General features: G+C 48.6%; 2 protein-coding genes across 3 annotated transcripts; both read left to right on the top strand.

Moving 5' to 3' along the window:
* The first annotated feature begins 525 nt into the window (after positions 1-525).
* Positions 526-3068, top strand: LOC102697246 (parvalbumin beta). The gene is made up of 5 exons (XM_006637217.3): positions 526-634; positions 1133-1203; positions 1581-1713; positions 1953-2062; positions 2777-3068. Exons 2-5 carry the CDS (start codon positions 1143-1145, stop codon positions 2800-2802), a joined length of 330 nt encoding a protein of 109 aa, XP_006637280.1. The 5' UTR covers positions 526-634; positions 1133-1142; the 3' UTR covers positions 2803-3068.
* A 4122-nt stretch (positions 3069-7190) lies between these two features.
* Positions 7191-10520, top strand: pvalb9 (parvalbumin 9). 2 transcript variants are annotated; one of them, XM_069180971.1, is made up of 5 exons: positions 7191-7350; positions 8009-8076; positions 9166-9298; positions 9811-9920; positions 10251-10520. In XM_069180971.1, exons 2-5 carry the CDS (start codon positions 8016-8018, stop codon positions 10274-10276), a joined length of 330 nt encoding a protein of 109 aa, XP_069037072.1. In that variant the 5' UTR covers positions 7191-7350; positions 8009-8015; the 3' UTR covers positions 10277-10520. The 2 variants fall into 2 exon arrangements, with proteins under 2 accessions (XP_069037072.1, XP_069037073.1); XM_069180972.1 differs by lacking the exon at positions 7191-7350 and adding an exon at positions 7441-7602.
* The last annotated feature ends 4074 nt before the right edge of the window (positions 10521-14594 follow it).

Here is a 14594-nt window from a genome sequence, read left to right as displayed (position 1 = left end):
CAAGATTTGGGCGACAAATATACAAACCACGAGCAGATACCAAACAACTCAACAGTAGAAGATACAAATTTACTTACGCTTTCTTTTCCTACAGCCACAAACCTTGCTCCCTATTCCTGCTCTATGTCCTAGCACCTTTAGACGAAAAGCAAAACGATACTGAGTAATTTAAGAATGTGCATGGGAAAACATCAATCACCATAATACGGCAATCTGTTGAGGAAAAAGACGAAAACAAACAGGACTTCATTCCTCTGCGTTAGTCTCCCGAGAGGCTGTCAGGCGACAGCGCTGAAGTGCTTATCTCGCACGAAGTCTGCGCTTCACACCGGGATAAAATCTGAATCGCCAGCAACTGGCGTTTCATCTATATCAGCAGCGTATATTATTAGCATTGCAGAATATTAAGGACTTTTACAAACACCCGCCTTTTAAGCATCTTCATTTATGAAGCTAAAAATAGACCGGTTTGACTACTGGACACATTTTTTAACCATACCCTGTGGTGTCTATTACCTTATGCCTCATATTTCGACTCCGCGCAAGTATATAAGCTTGAGCGCGCCGGGGGAGAGATCACTGCAGTTGCTGGACTCATTCTTCGATCCCTCTCCCGCCCGAGCACACGCCCAAGGTGAGTTAGACTGAGGAGTCCGGGGGTCTGGGGGTGCGGTCCTACTGCACTCCCGGCTCCGAGACAGACCAGCGGATCGCAGCCATGAGAAAAACACCAGGCGTCTTTAGAAGATCTCCTTTTTACTATTCGTTTTAATGTTGGTGGCTTTTTTTTTTTTAATCACACGTGGAAAATAAGACAGTCTGGTGCTCAGGTTCGGCCAGAGCTGCAACGGCTCCAGGGCCTTCAACTGCAGATTCGCAGACAGCTGGGCTGGAGTTTCGGCTCAACGACATCTTCCCCCAAGTTGTGTCTTTGCCCCAGTCGAGACTTAAAAATTATTTTTCAGCACGTGTACTTTTAACGAAGCTTAACACGAGTCAGAGTGTGAAGCAGGACAGTGCCCACGCAGGTGCGATCTGTATTAGCCCTAGGGAGGGACGCGTGCCTGGTGTCTGGTGCCCGTGGGGCCGCTCCACGCAGGTGCTGATGATCTGAATTCCTTTATTTCGGCAGCTACAGCAAAATGGCCTTCGCCGGTATCCTGAAGGATGAAGACATCGCTGCAGCCCTGCAGGCATGCCAAGGTAACCAGGGAGAGGGCTTCGGGATCGGGGTTCGGGTCTCCCCCAGAGCGGCGCAACCAGCCGGGGTACTCCCAGCCTGGGGGGGGGGGGAGGTGAGGGGCGCCCAAATCAGGAGGCTCGAGACTGCGCGCGGAGCACACGGGGTATCAAATGCAAACGGGCAGATAACCGCTCAACACATGAACGCGCTTCCGCCGCAAACAGTGACTCCACTGGGTAGCTTCGGCATAGTCAAGTGTGCACATGTGTATCTTCATGCTCTCTGAAATATACTGCAGGACGAAACGACTGGTCTTCATTACAACCGCGACTAGCAGTAGTACAACAACAACAACATAAAAAACCCCGAAGATAAACTCGTACGTTTTTCCCCACAGCCGCTGACTCTTTCAACTACAAGACCTTCTTCGCCAAGGTCGGCCTGGCTGGCAGGTCCGCCGACGACGTCAAGAAGGCCTTCGCTGTCCTGGACCAGGACAAGAGCGGCTTCATTGAGGAGGACGAGCTGAAGTAAGGGAGCCTCTTCATCTCGTCTGTCTCAGCTGGACACAGCGTGTCCTGCCCTGAATAATATTCCCACCGCGGCCCATATTCATTCAATTGTTGTGACGTCGCGTCGGGTGCAGAGCCAGTGAATAGCGGACAGGAGACGCGCGTGATTTAGTAGAGCACCACGACACTGTCTGCTCTCCTTTACTGGAGACCATTAAGACTCACCCGCTGGGCCCCTTCTCCTGCTTCTCCACCAGGCTGTTCCTGCAGAACTTCAAGGCCGACGCCAGAGTCCTGACCGACGCCGAGACCAAGGCCTTCCTGGCCGCCGGGGACTCCGACGGTGACGGCAAGATCGGAGTGGATGGTAAGATGCCTGAAAATCACACCAACGGACGTAAATAAGTGTGTCGGGTGGAAGTATATGAAGGGTCAGACAGCTGAGTTTTCCCTCGTGAGTTTCGCCTGTAAGGCACGGATGAAGCCTGCGTTCATAGCTCGCAGCGGCCTGTGCTCAAGGTGAGACAGGACTAACGCGCGGCTTACTACTGACTTACTACTAAGGAGAAAGAGCACCAGGGCGACCCCTGCTGACTGGGCTGGGCTCCGGCTCCGCCACGACTCCGAACTGGATAACGCGCTTAGAAAACGGGCGGGCGGTGTGGAAATATTAGGAAATAGAATATCATCCAACAAGGCAAATTCCCCAAAAGTTCTCTGATTGATAATCACTCTCATTGCAATGCTGCGCGTCTGAAACGCCGATGGCGCGCCGTTTTATGTGTGACTGCATTGTTGGTTCATTTTAAGGGCGATCCAAAGACGTCAGAACCTTACCGTTATCCTCGCTGGGCAAGGGCGGAAACCCTTCGGTAACACGATCTCTTCATGCAGGATAGATAAAAGATATCAGGAACATAAATATCTCGTCCTGTTTTATCTTCTACTTGTCTGTACAGCTTGCTGCTTTATTTTTGTTTTCTACACGCCCTGTTATTAAATAACTTTTTTCCTGAAGTCACGAGAACGTGATGATTAAGATGGCGAGGTGGTCTGTTAAAAACTGCTTTCTGTCTTGCAGAGTTCGCAGCTTTGGTGAAGGCATAAGCAGCAACGACCAACACCTTTTGCGTTGAAGGAACAACATTGCCCGAGACCTCCCCTGTCAGCCGAACTGGAAATCATTTTTATACCTGTGCTTTCTGAAAATGCCCGCAGACCTTTTCTCCGCACGCAATACATTATCCAAAAACCGATCACTGTTACTGTTGCGCGGTTGTTTTTCATGTCTTAAATATGAATTTTGCTAAATGTAAAATCTATGATGCACTTTTCGGAAACGTTAAGAAAAGAATAAACATTCTTTTGCAATAGGTTGTCTGGGTTGGTTTTCTTTTGCCTTACAGGGAAGTTACAGCCTGAGGCTGCTTAGGGTTAAATCACAGCGTCACTCTACAAGTTAAGATACAAGATCACTGGACATATACAATCTCTTGCATTAGGAATTTGTCTTTTCGCAGACCCCAGCTTGCTCTCCATGAAACACACAGACAGGGAGAGAAGCTGGGGGTCAGAGCGCAGGGTCAGCCATTTATACGGCACCCCTGGAGCAGCTGGGGTGAAGGGTCTTGCTCAGGGGCCCAATGGAGTAGGATTCCTCTGCCGGCCGCGGGATACGAACCGGCAACCTTCCAGGAACAGGCGCAGATCCTGAGCCACAGAGCCACCGTCGGATAATGTAAGACCAGCCCTGTGTGCAGAGCTCTGCCGAAGGCTCCACTCCTCGCGCTGCCGTGCCGTTTCCCCTCCGATCCCCTCTCCCACGCCTGAACATTTATGGAAATTCACACATGCAGATCCAAAGAAGGATATGGTACTCACTGACGCGTCGAAACGCCGTTTTCTAAGTTTCATGTCCAGACCGAACGCTGATTAATTCAACCGAAAGGCCGTGCGCAATCAGATTTAGCGCTTTCGTGTTCTTGGCGAGATGGGGATAGTTACTGCCGGGTTCCACATCAAAGAGGGAAAAACTAAAGAGGGAAATTCCATCGTTTCGAATTCAAAGAGGTTCAAGACTTTTACGCCAAATTCTAGATTTAGTTTATTCAGAGGTTCAGAGCGGGCGAACCCCGGCCTCCGGTGTTTATGTCAAGTAGGCCGGCTTATTTCCGTCCACCATGACCGACATCCTGATGAAGAAAAGCGCGCGGCAATACGAGGAGGAACTGACAGCCCCCCCGATTAAAACGAGTCCTTTATCGGAGCCCGGTGTTGCCGTCATTCGGCCACCAGGTGGCGCGTCACTCATAAGAATGATCGTGCCCAGGGTGGTAGCGTTGACGGGCTCGGCACTTCCTGCAGCAATTAGGATAATAACAATAATGATAATTGCTTACACTTCTGTAGCGGTTTTTCTGGACACTCCACTCAGAGGGTTTTGCAGGTAATGGGGACACCCCTCCACCCCCACCAGTGTGCAGCACCAGGGCGCCCCCCACACCCCAGCTCACAGTGGGGAGGAGAGCAGCGATTGGGCCAGTTCAGAGAGGGGAGAGTGGATTTTCTCACTCCCAGGAGTCGTCTCGTGGCCCGTTCCTAAATGTTTATTCATACCCACCCGCCTAGAAGGGTACCGGAAGATGGGGTACCCCTAAAACAACACACCCGGTTCCTCACGTTTCTCTTCCCTGCCTCCTGGGAAACATTATAGGAGCATAAAGGCACGAATCTCCAGATTTAGAGACACCTTCTTCCCGCAAACTGTCAGATGACTGAACTCTGCCCCTGCCTCGGGCTCTCTGATGTTTTTTCTCTTCTCACACTGCTCGGCTGACGGGTATTTAAGTTGTATGTTATTAAACTTAGTTGTTGTTGTTGTTGTTGCTGCTGCTGCTGTTCTGTGTTTATGTTTTTGGCGTTTCCATAATGTCTTTGTATCATGAAATACGTGCAAATAAGCATTTCATTGCACGTGTGCTTGTGACAAATACACTGAACCGAACTTCATGTGGAGTTATTCACACGTGATCTCCAAAGGCAGCATTGTTTTTATTTTCTACCGCGGAGACAGAGATCACATCCCAAAACAGAGACTGCAGCTTCTCCACCCTGGTTTGAAATATGGGCTCAGGGTCGCTCTAGTAAATCTGAGGAGAGTGATTGATGATCTTCGACCAACCAGTAAGGAGTCAGTGGGTTTGACATAGGACGTATTACAGTTTAAACTTGTCTCCTCTGCACACGAGTGGAAAGTCTGATCGTTCCGCTGGCCTGTCCGCAATGAACAACGAAGGTCTCGGAAGATACATTTCACGGATCAGCGATTGTATTGCTTGTCCTTCCTCTCCGAAGTGTATTATATAACACACAGCTGTACAACATGAGCCGGAGAGGATGACGTTATGCTGACGTGTGATACCTGCCCAGTCAGAGTGCGCTCAGCCGGCGCCAGGGCACTCCGCAGTCTCTGCAGGGACACACATGTGTGCTACCAGGGCCGAGTCAGTGTGAGGGCACACCTCTCGCTTCCCAGCGCGGCCCTGGGGCACAGGCAGGACGGGTACTGGGGGCAAGCTGGCCTGCACCTGAAGTCTTTCAACAAATCGGTGCAGTTTGCCAGTCGCCAACAGCAAGTCCCCCAGCGAAAGCGTTCGGGCTCCTGCAGAATCCGTTCCGAGACTTCGCCAAGACCACACGCATGATGAAATTCAAAAATATATATACATAAAGAGGACCGAACTTCACAACAGCATGACAACCAATAAGCACTCCGCGACCTCAAGGCAATAAAGCAAGCTTTGTAAAGACCGATTTAAAAATGATTGATTTGGAAACACAGTAATGCCCCTCTGTTCCAGCCTACAATCTGCGTTCACACAGTACAATTCAGGGCGTGCTTGTTGGCAGGTCACACTGCGGGCTGACCCCCCCAGGCTGCAGACCAAGCGCCCCGGGCCCGCAGACGGGGCCCCGAGGAGGCTGGCGCACGCCAATGAATAAATGATCGCGCGGTAACAGTATAGCTCGCGAGGTATCCGTCTAAATGGTGACATCAGCCTCCGCGAGCTGCTCGCTCCTGCAACCCTGTGGACTGCGAGAGGGGACGAGAAAGTGCAGCACGGAAGAAATAACAATCCTGGGTTATCCGTTCACTAGGGGCCCGAAAAAGAATTATTATTATTATTTATTAAGTGTGTGTCTCTTGTCCTGTGTCCTGTGTATCATGAAGGCATTAACAGGCATTGTAACCGCTGGACGGACAGACTGTAATAAAAAGCACATCAACTGTATGGACTGTCTTGTCTGGTGTGTCTCCCCTCCAGGCTCACACCTGCTCAACGGCAGCCACCCTGCGCCAAGGGAAAGCAGATCCAGAGAGCGAGAGGTGAATAGCTGCCCTTCCTAGAGCGCTTACCTGGTCACAGAAATACTCCAGCACAAGGAGTTCAAGGATCTGGAGATCTTGCTGTCATCATCAACATTATCGCTACCGTTATTATTATTATTAATTCAAAAAAGAAAGAAAGCACACTTGATCAGTGTAATCTCTAGCCTAGAAACACATATGAACCTATACTGCTAGACCTGTAATGTACAGTGAAGCTTCCTGACCGCTGTGTTGTGCATTACCAGTATGACAACTGTACTGATATCAACAGTCTTTCATGCAACAAAATCATTTTACTTGATTTTTATCACAACATAGAATATACAGCCTATAACAAGCCTACATTTAGAAATGCATCGTGACGTCTGTTCATGCAGTAGCTCATCATCACAATCGTCGTCCTCATTATCTTAGTTCTTCACTTTTACAGAAGCAGCTAAACCGATTTAAACAGAATCGCTTACTAGCTCTTCATCATCACTCAACACGTCATCTTTACAGAAGGGCCGTGTCGCTTGCTCACGATGGACCGGGGGGCTCAGCGATAATGACCTCCGCACGGAAGGGGGTGACAACACTGCCGACACCTCCATGTACAACAGGAGAGGCGTCAGGGTGGGACGTTCTCGCGCCGCGGGAGTTCAAAGCGAAAAATAAATCCGACTATTCGTGTGTTTTTATTTCGCATTGTCAGCATTACACGCACAAGCGCATATTCAGAGTGGCATCCGCTTTGTCCAGACTGAAAATCGATACCCGAAAGCCTAGCTCGTGCTCGGTAAAGGTGCACATTTTAGTTCAGCAAAAACACCAAAACTAGCGGTGTCGTTCTCCGTCTTAAAGGCTTGCTGCACAATGCATATCAACGTTTTTTTTTTTTTAATTTCACCCAAATATAATGAAATATAATGTGCACTGGACAGCCGAACCCAGAGACTAAGCATCTGGTCATGTAATAATATTATTGTCGATCTTTTGCTGTGATTGCAAAAGGAAAGATGGCCAGCAAGCAGTCGTCACCGAATTTACCATTCACACGAGCTATACAAATGTCTGTGTTTGCATGCAGTTCCGCGCGGGTTAATTAGGTAGGTAAGAAACTTGAACGGGGTCTCGCACTAGAACCTGATACACGCGCAGGTAACTGAAGTATTTCCCATTGTCCTGCATCCAGACCTATATAAATCGAGCCTGGCCGACAGCACGAACCACATATCGCCCTTCTGCTCTTCTGCATCAGCGGCTGGTCGAGACCTCCACAAGCGGTAAGCGGGGGCTCTCGTGAGGCGGGGCGGGGGGCACCGCAGGGTCCGGCTCGTTCCTGCAGGTGTACCCTATCGGCGCCGCGCTTCCTGATTCTGCGCGACCTGCTTCTGTGTTGAGAACGGAGCGGAGGGGAGGGGTGCGTCTCAACGCGATGGAGGACAGCTCCTAACTCCTTTATGAGCGAGAAGCTGGGAAAACGCGTGCGTTTCAGAGACGTCAACCAGACAGTTGGCAAACTGACTTACAGTGAGGTAGTTTGGTTATCTTTACCCAGCCAACGATATATCTTGTTATTGTCATAGCAGTAAAATGGTATTTACCTGTATACCGTCGTGAAAAGTTGCGTTTTGTTTTTGCTTTGGAGTTGATTGGTCTGCAGGAATGTAGGAGGACTGAAACAGACACTGTATAAAAGTTAACTATACAAGTTTTTTTAAAAAAAAAACTTTTACTATTAAAGCTAACAGAGTTTTGCAGGAAAGCTAGCGGCGCCAGAGATTAAAAAGCAAAGAAAAGCACTGAGCTCTTAAACCGCTGGATTAGAGCAGGAAAGCTCCTGAGCCGCGAGAGGTAAACAGGTGGCACTAAAGGCTTTCTTATAGAGACTATTAGAAAAATAAAATAGCGATTGATTCGAAACTCTCCTGTCTTTCACAGGTTTAACATGTCTCTGAATTCTATCCTTTCTTCGGATGCCATTGAAGCAGCGCTGAAAGACTGCCAAGGTATCGTGCCGTAACTGCTGCAGGTTTCCCGTGAAGCGAGATACAAGATCCTCATTATCTGTGAAGATGTCACAGACGATGAGGACGGAGGGTGCGCTTAAGAGCGGTATTCTGGGATGCGAATACTTCTGTGTTCAGTGTCACAGAGAATCAGTCATTCTCTGCGCGTCAGACAGGACGGGACGAGTCCCGGTATCCTCGGGCCGTGACGGACAGACGCGCCCTGGGGCACGAGCTCTCACGCTGCCCTCGATTAGCGCTGGACAGAGGCCGGCAAAGCCTCGCACCGAGTGTGCCACTCGGGAAACCGTGAAAGGCTGGGTGCTCTCTGGAGAAACAGAACTTCAGTTCTGTAAAGTGTGCGTCTGTGAAATGATCTCCAAGTGAATGAGTAAGATTCACTCCGGGAGCGGAGTGACAAGGCTGATTCTGTGTTTTTAATCCTCTTGCTTCTCACCAAACTAAATGTGTTTCTCAGTGCATCAGAAAAGCCACACAGTCCTCTCGTTAGCAGCTACATTTCTGACCACATGGACAGACTTGTAGGTAACACCTCAGAGGAGGAGTTATAAATGGCTTTTAGAGTTGCATTCTAGTATCAGATGTGTTTATAAAGAATCAACAGATGTGATAATAGTGAAATTCTTACCCTTCTTGCAAAGGTAGTATTTTAAGTGGCTTATAACAGCAATAATAATGCTAAGAGGTTGTTAAGAGACGGTCACAGATGAACTGAGAACTGGAGTGATGTTACATGGTATCTACATGCTCTTGGAGAGGAAAGAACAAAACGAAGAGATGTTCTGTCTTTTCTCAATGTGTGGCTCCCAAATGGGGTTAAAATTATGATGACGTGGAATACTTGATTTTAATATCTGTGGTTACTGTAAATAATCGAGTAAAAGACACTTTCACAGTCTGTGATGTTTGTCCTAGTCCTGGCACAGTGGACTTGCTCTTGAAGGTTGTATGCCCCTCGGAGGCGCTGTAAGCAGCCCGTCTGCAGGACGTGGTGGAATGTCTTCGCTCGGCCGGCGCTGTCCTCGGAGGTGAACCGTGTCCTCCCGTGTCTTCTCTTTCCCCAACCAGCTCCAGACTCCTTCAACCAGAAAAAGTTCTTCCAGCTGTGCGGCCTGACCAAGAAGTCGCCCCAGGAGGTGAAGGATGTGTTCCGCATCCTGGACAACGACGCCAGCGGCTTCATCGAGGAGGAGGAGCTGAAGTCAGTCGATCCGCCCCTCTCTGTGTGTCTTCTGTCCGCACAAGAACAGGCCCCAGTGGCATCTCGCGTGGTGTCTGAGTACAGGGAGGGTTTAAGCAGGCGCTTTCTGCTTGGGTTCTCCACACTCTCACAAGAGCTTCTTTATAGCAGACGAGCTGAGGGGTCACTCTTTTCTCTTTTCTGACCAAAACTCATGTCCTCCCTCGTGGAGAGCGGTGCCGAACACCGATGCTTGGAATTCCGGATGTTTGTGTCCGATGTCGTTACGTGTGGCAGGCAGTTTTTTTCACGAACTTCCCGTTTAAGAGTCCAGGTCAGACACGTCAGCAGTGTGACTTGTTCACAGCACAGATCAGTAGGGGTGGGCAGGCGCTTTTCCTTGCAAATGACCGCGCACGCATTTGCATGGGGGGGAGCTGTCGGATGCCGGGGATAATCCTCCGGAGTGGAGTGGGGTTTTTCCTGCGGGAAAGTCATGCCGCGCCCTGTTTCCCCCTGTCGGCTCCACGCAGGTTCTTCCTCCAGCGGTTCTCGCCCTCGGCCCGGGTGCTGACGGCCGCCGAGACCAAGAACTTCCTCTCCGCCGCGGACGACGACAACGACGGGAAGATCGGATGTGAAGGTGAGCCCCCGCCCCTCCCATCCCCAGGGAGAGGCTGAAGGAGCCAGAATGCACTCCTCCGGCCTCCACCTCGCCCTCCCAGAACGTCCTCTATCGAAATCTCTTCCGTTTTCTCTCTGTCGTCTGCTCTAGTCTTTCTTCCGATACAGGAGGAATCTGAATTCGGCAGGGAGGGAGGGGTGCACTCTGGGTGGGGTCTGGTCGTGTCCTCTCTGCAGCGGAAGGGATCGCTCGGGGACACGCTGCTCCTGGCCTCCTCCCGTGTCGTGGGTTATAATCGCTGTGGCTGACGGTGCTGCTCTGTAACATCCCTGTGTTGTTCGTCCTCAGAATTCCAGGCTATGGTGCTTTCCTGAAGGCCCGGGGCATGATGGGCAGAGGGACAGCACAGGGAAGCGCCCCTCTCCAGCCCAGAGGGATTAAACCAGCTTCCTCCCTCCCTCCCCGGCTCTGGATTGGGAAGACCTTCCCGGACCAGATCGGAGCTATGCCTTTTTGGAATACATTGCCGACAAGCATGGCCGCCCAACCTCTGCTTGAGACAATGTACAAGTGAATTACTCTATAATAATAAAAAAATAAATTGTAATATCCGTGTAAGTGGTTTCTATTTCTTACTAGACCCTCATCTCATATCAGTGGGGATTTAGCTCCAGAAAGAAAGAGAGCTGAGTGATCTCCAGTTTCGATAAGCGTTTTTCCCAGTTCAATCTCTTCCTGTGACCTTGTCCTTGTATTTTCTTATATACGGGTGCTGACACATTTTAACATCTCTTTCTCTGCAAAACAATGCAAAATAAAACAATTGTGTGAAGCTCTTGCTGCGCGCTGTAGCAGAGCTAGCTCACAGAATGGCTCAGCTGAAGCCTGGGTTTAAAGGGAGAGGGACATCTTGGCACCTCAGCAACAGCAGTGTCCCAGGAACACTAATAAAAAGCAACACTGAACTTTAAGCAAAGTAAGCAAAGGACTGTGAAAAGTAAAAAATAAATATTTATGCAGAAATATTTCATACAACTTCTGTACTGGAACAGAAATCCATACCATAAAATATACAGCGTAAAAGTACTGCTTGTCTTAGAATACCGATAACTGTAGATCTAAGCAGACTCTTCTCTCAGCTGCATTTATGCTACAGGCATACTCAGAAGACAACACGTGAATCCTTAAGTTCATTATAATTATTACGACGTCATGCATTTACAGTATATAAGGCTCTAAACCCAATGGATCGATAATCGCTGCACTTGTGACTTATTGATTGGAGGCACTCTCATGTCGGAGGGCAGAACCTGGAGGGCTGGGCTGGTGTGTTTTGCAGTGTACTTAAGGTGAGTTGAAGATATGACTTTGGGACGGGAGCTGTCATGTGACTTTCTGAAGCTGACTCATTTCAAATATACCGCATTTGCAAAAATTCAGGTGACAATACAGACAACATTCCCTACAGCAGGGCAGTAAATTCCCACTTCAATGCGTTTTTTATGTTTCTCTCTTGAGAACCCAATATCTGTCTGAAATCTGATGATAGTGTCATGTTGCAGTAAAAATCAACAAACTGCACTTAACTCAATTTACACCAAATCAGTGTATCAGAGAAAAATCAATATTATCTCTCATTCACCTCTGTTATTTCTTTATAAATTTGCAGCCTTTCATTTTTACACAAACCTTTAGAAACCAGTGCAAAAGCTCTGAAAATGACTTTATTCAATTAAATTTATTTTGGAAAACTTGCTTCTGTTTGCAGTGGTCAACGTGTGCATATCAAAAGGTTTATGCAGGGAGCCTTCAGTGAGGTGCCAATGACTGCAACACACAGGCTCAGTGACTGTGGTTCCCCAAGTTTTAATGAAACAAAATGCATGAAAATACAATGCACCTGTATTATTTGCCTTTCATATAGAAGCATGCAAAAGTTCCCAACAGTAATTTGACTAAAAGGGGATTGGAGTTCAGCAGTCAAGGTGACGCTTTAGAGAGACTGATCCACAGGACCATGCTGAGGTGTAAAAGTAACCCCAGCACTGATCTCATCCTGCCTGTTAGAAAGGAGCTGATTCAGACTCGACTTCACGATTACTGCAATTTGGAAAGAAACAAAATCATTTTTAAATACTAATCTGAACACTGCAACATGGAAGATTAAAAACCAAACGTATGCAGTAGTGGCTTTTATTCTGTCTTCTTTCACCGATTTTCCAACCACTTCATCCAGTACAGGGTGGATCAGAGACAGAGCCTATCCCAGCAAGCAACAGGCACAAGGCCGGGTACGCCCCGGACAGGACACCACTGTGCATCTCAGAGGATGTTTTTCTCTCTCCTTGATTAAACACCAACAGGAGAAATGACAAACATTCAGATTCGCTCAGATACCAAACTACCAAAGAAGCAAGTCGGGCCGGATGAGCCCCCACCCGTTTGCAGACCCCTCCTACGTTCTTACTGCTAGAAACCTCAGCTGGCCTTGACGCCCTTGGCTCAGGTGCGTCCCTCTGATCATTTTCAATAAGAGCTCGGGCCCAGTGAAGGTCGTGGTGTTCTTGCATGCCAGTGAGTTGTTCTGCAAGGCCGGACCACTGAGCACCACAGACCTATCACAGAAGCTATTATATTAACAGGCACCAGCTTCTTTCTGTCCGTTATTAACCAGTGCTCTTTTGTTCTTTTATCGCACCTTTTAACGATGAAAAAATATTAATGCAGCCTGAAGTCAGCTTGCTTCATGCTTTATCTGCAGGTGACCTCACTCTCCCGAGATAAAACCCTCTATCTCGCAACCCTTGGAAAGGACAGACTGGCACACAAAGGGCACTTTCCGTATTTGTTTGCAGATCCTCCCTGACCCCGAACGGAATTCTGGAACGGGGTAAAAAAATATAAAAAAATATGATTTTTTAAAAAACCATTTCTGAGGGCTAGCCTCACAGTCCTCCTGATTTATTGTCCGTTGAGCTGCCCTCAAACAGAAATATTACCCTTTATCCCAGAAACACGGGTCACCTTCCAGTTTTGTGTCAAGCAGTGTCATGAAGTGACGAGAGACTGGAGCAGTCCAGCGGAAGAGGCAGAGCGCAGGCGAGACGCTGGCTTTGTTCTTCTGATTTTTCTGAAGTTACTTTCCTGGTGTTTGGAAAAGTCAGGTTCATCCCGTCCGTCTGGATGACTGGCTGAAACCTGATACTTGTACTCTGCTTCGCCTGCAGAGCATCACTTTCCCCCTGTGAAACAAACGCCAAGCCTCTGGGCTAACGCGAATATGATGGCACTGCCACTCGATGGACAGGCGTCCCAGCCGCAGTTTACCCGCCCTTAAGCCCGATGCTAGCCAGCATAGACTCCGACCCTGAATTAGATCAAGTGGTTGGGAAATGGATGGATGACGACAGTGGAAAGAAATGGCAATGTCATGTACTTCTGGTATTTACCAACATCGATCACTAATTTCAAGGGGTGGTCCTTATTGAGACAGACTTTTTAAACAGTGTCATTCCCCGGCTCTTCAGACACGACGAGGTGAAGCGGTGTGCCCCGCATTCCCACCCCCTGCGTCACTCCTGCGCTCCAAGGAGTTCCTGATCTAAACTGATGGCAGACGAAGGGACTAAGCGTGACTGTGGATTCTTGCCTGGGAGCCCATTAGTTATTAAAGCCGCCGAGTTGATCAGTTTGCACCATGCGTTCACAAAGGCTCAAGTGCGGTCTTGACTGGCAGGAGCCGTGCATTAGCGCAACACCTTCTATACTGAAGGTTTTGTTGTTGTTGTTTGTTTGTTTTACGTGGCACCGAGACCCTGTACGGGCTTTCTTTAATCAGTAAAACAAACACACACACACACAACAAACATAACCTCGCCTTCAAGAAAAACAAACAGACAAAGCGTAAATAATTTAAAAGGAAACCCACCTCCGCTTCTGAGCTTGCGAAAGAGGTTCTGAAGCGAATGATGTTAAAGATTTAAAGCTGGCGCAGGGGCGACACAGAAGCCGGACAAAAGGCGCGGCGGTGCGGTTACAATCCTGAGAACCACCCCATGCCGGGGCCCGGGCTCGGGTTTCTGCTTCACAATGAGAGCGAAGGGAATGAAAGTGCGAGGCGGCTGGTAGTTTCCCCACCTGTCATCCTTGTTTATTACTGTAAAAAGTCTGCACATGCAAAATCACTGACCCCCCTCCGTCGGTTCTCCAGGTGCGCAGAAGGCCGTGCATTTCATTATGCGACGAGCGGATAGTAATGTATAAATGGCTGGGTGTCTGTCTGCAACCCTTCTGAATGTCGATTGCAACACTGAGTTTGCGTTGAGCAACAGGTATTAAGATGGATTTCTTTCTAATTTTTCTTTCTGATAAAGGCAACCGCCTCAGCAGGGGGACTGTGCTGCTAGAACACGTTACAACATCGCTTCTTACTAACAGCATGGGTGTACCAGTAACTTCACCTTTGGAAAATTAAGTCTAATTTCAAAATAAATATATGAGAAGGGATAAAATACTTGTTGTTTCTGTGTCTCGGCTGTCACTGCCTTTCCACCATTTTAGAAAAGAGGTTCTGATGGGAAAACGTACAGGCCATCTGCAACACCTGTGTGGCATCACGTTTTCTTCATACAAGGTGTTTGATTAATTGTGAATGAGAAGTCCTAAAGATTAGAAACGAAACGCTTTGAGCAA

This window comes from Lepisosteus oculatus, chromosome 19 (assembly GCF_040954835.1).
Source record: "Lepisosteus oculatus isolate fLepOcu1 chromosome 19, fLepOcu1.hap2, whole genome shotgun sequence".
NCBI classification, from domain to species: Eukaryota; Metazoa; Chordata; class Actinopteri; order Semionotiformes; family Lepisosteidae; genus Lepisosteus; species Lepisosteus oculatus.
This window is presented reverse-complemented; position numbering and strand designations above follow the sequence as displayed.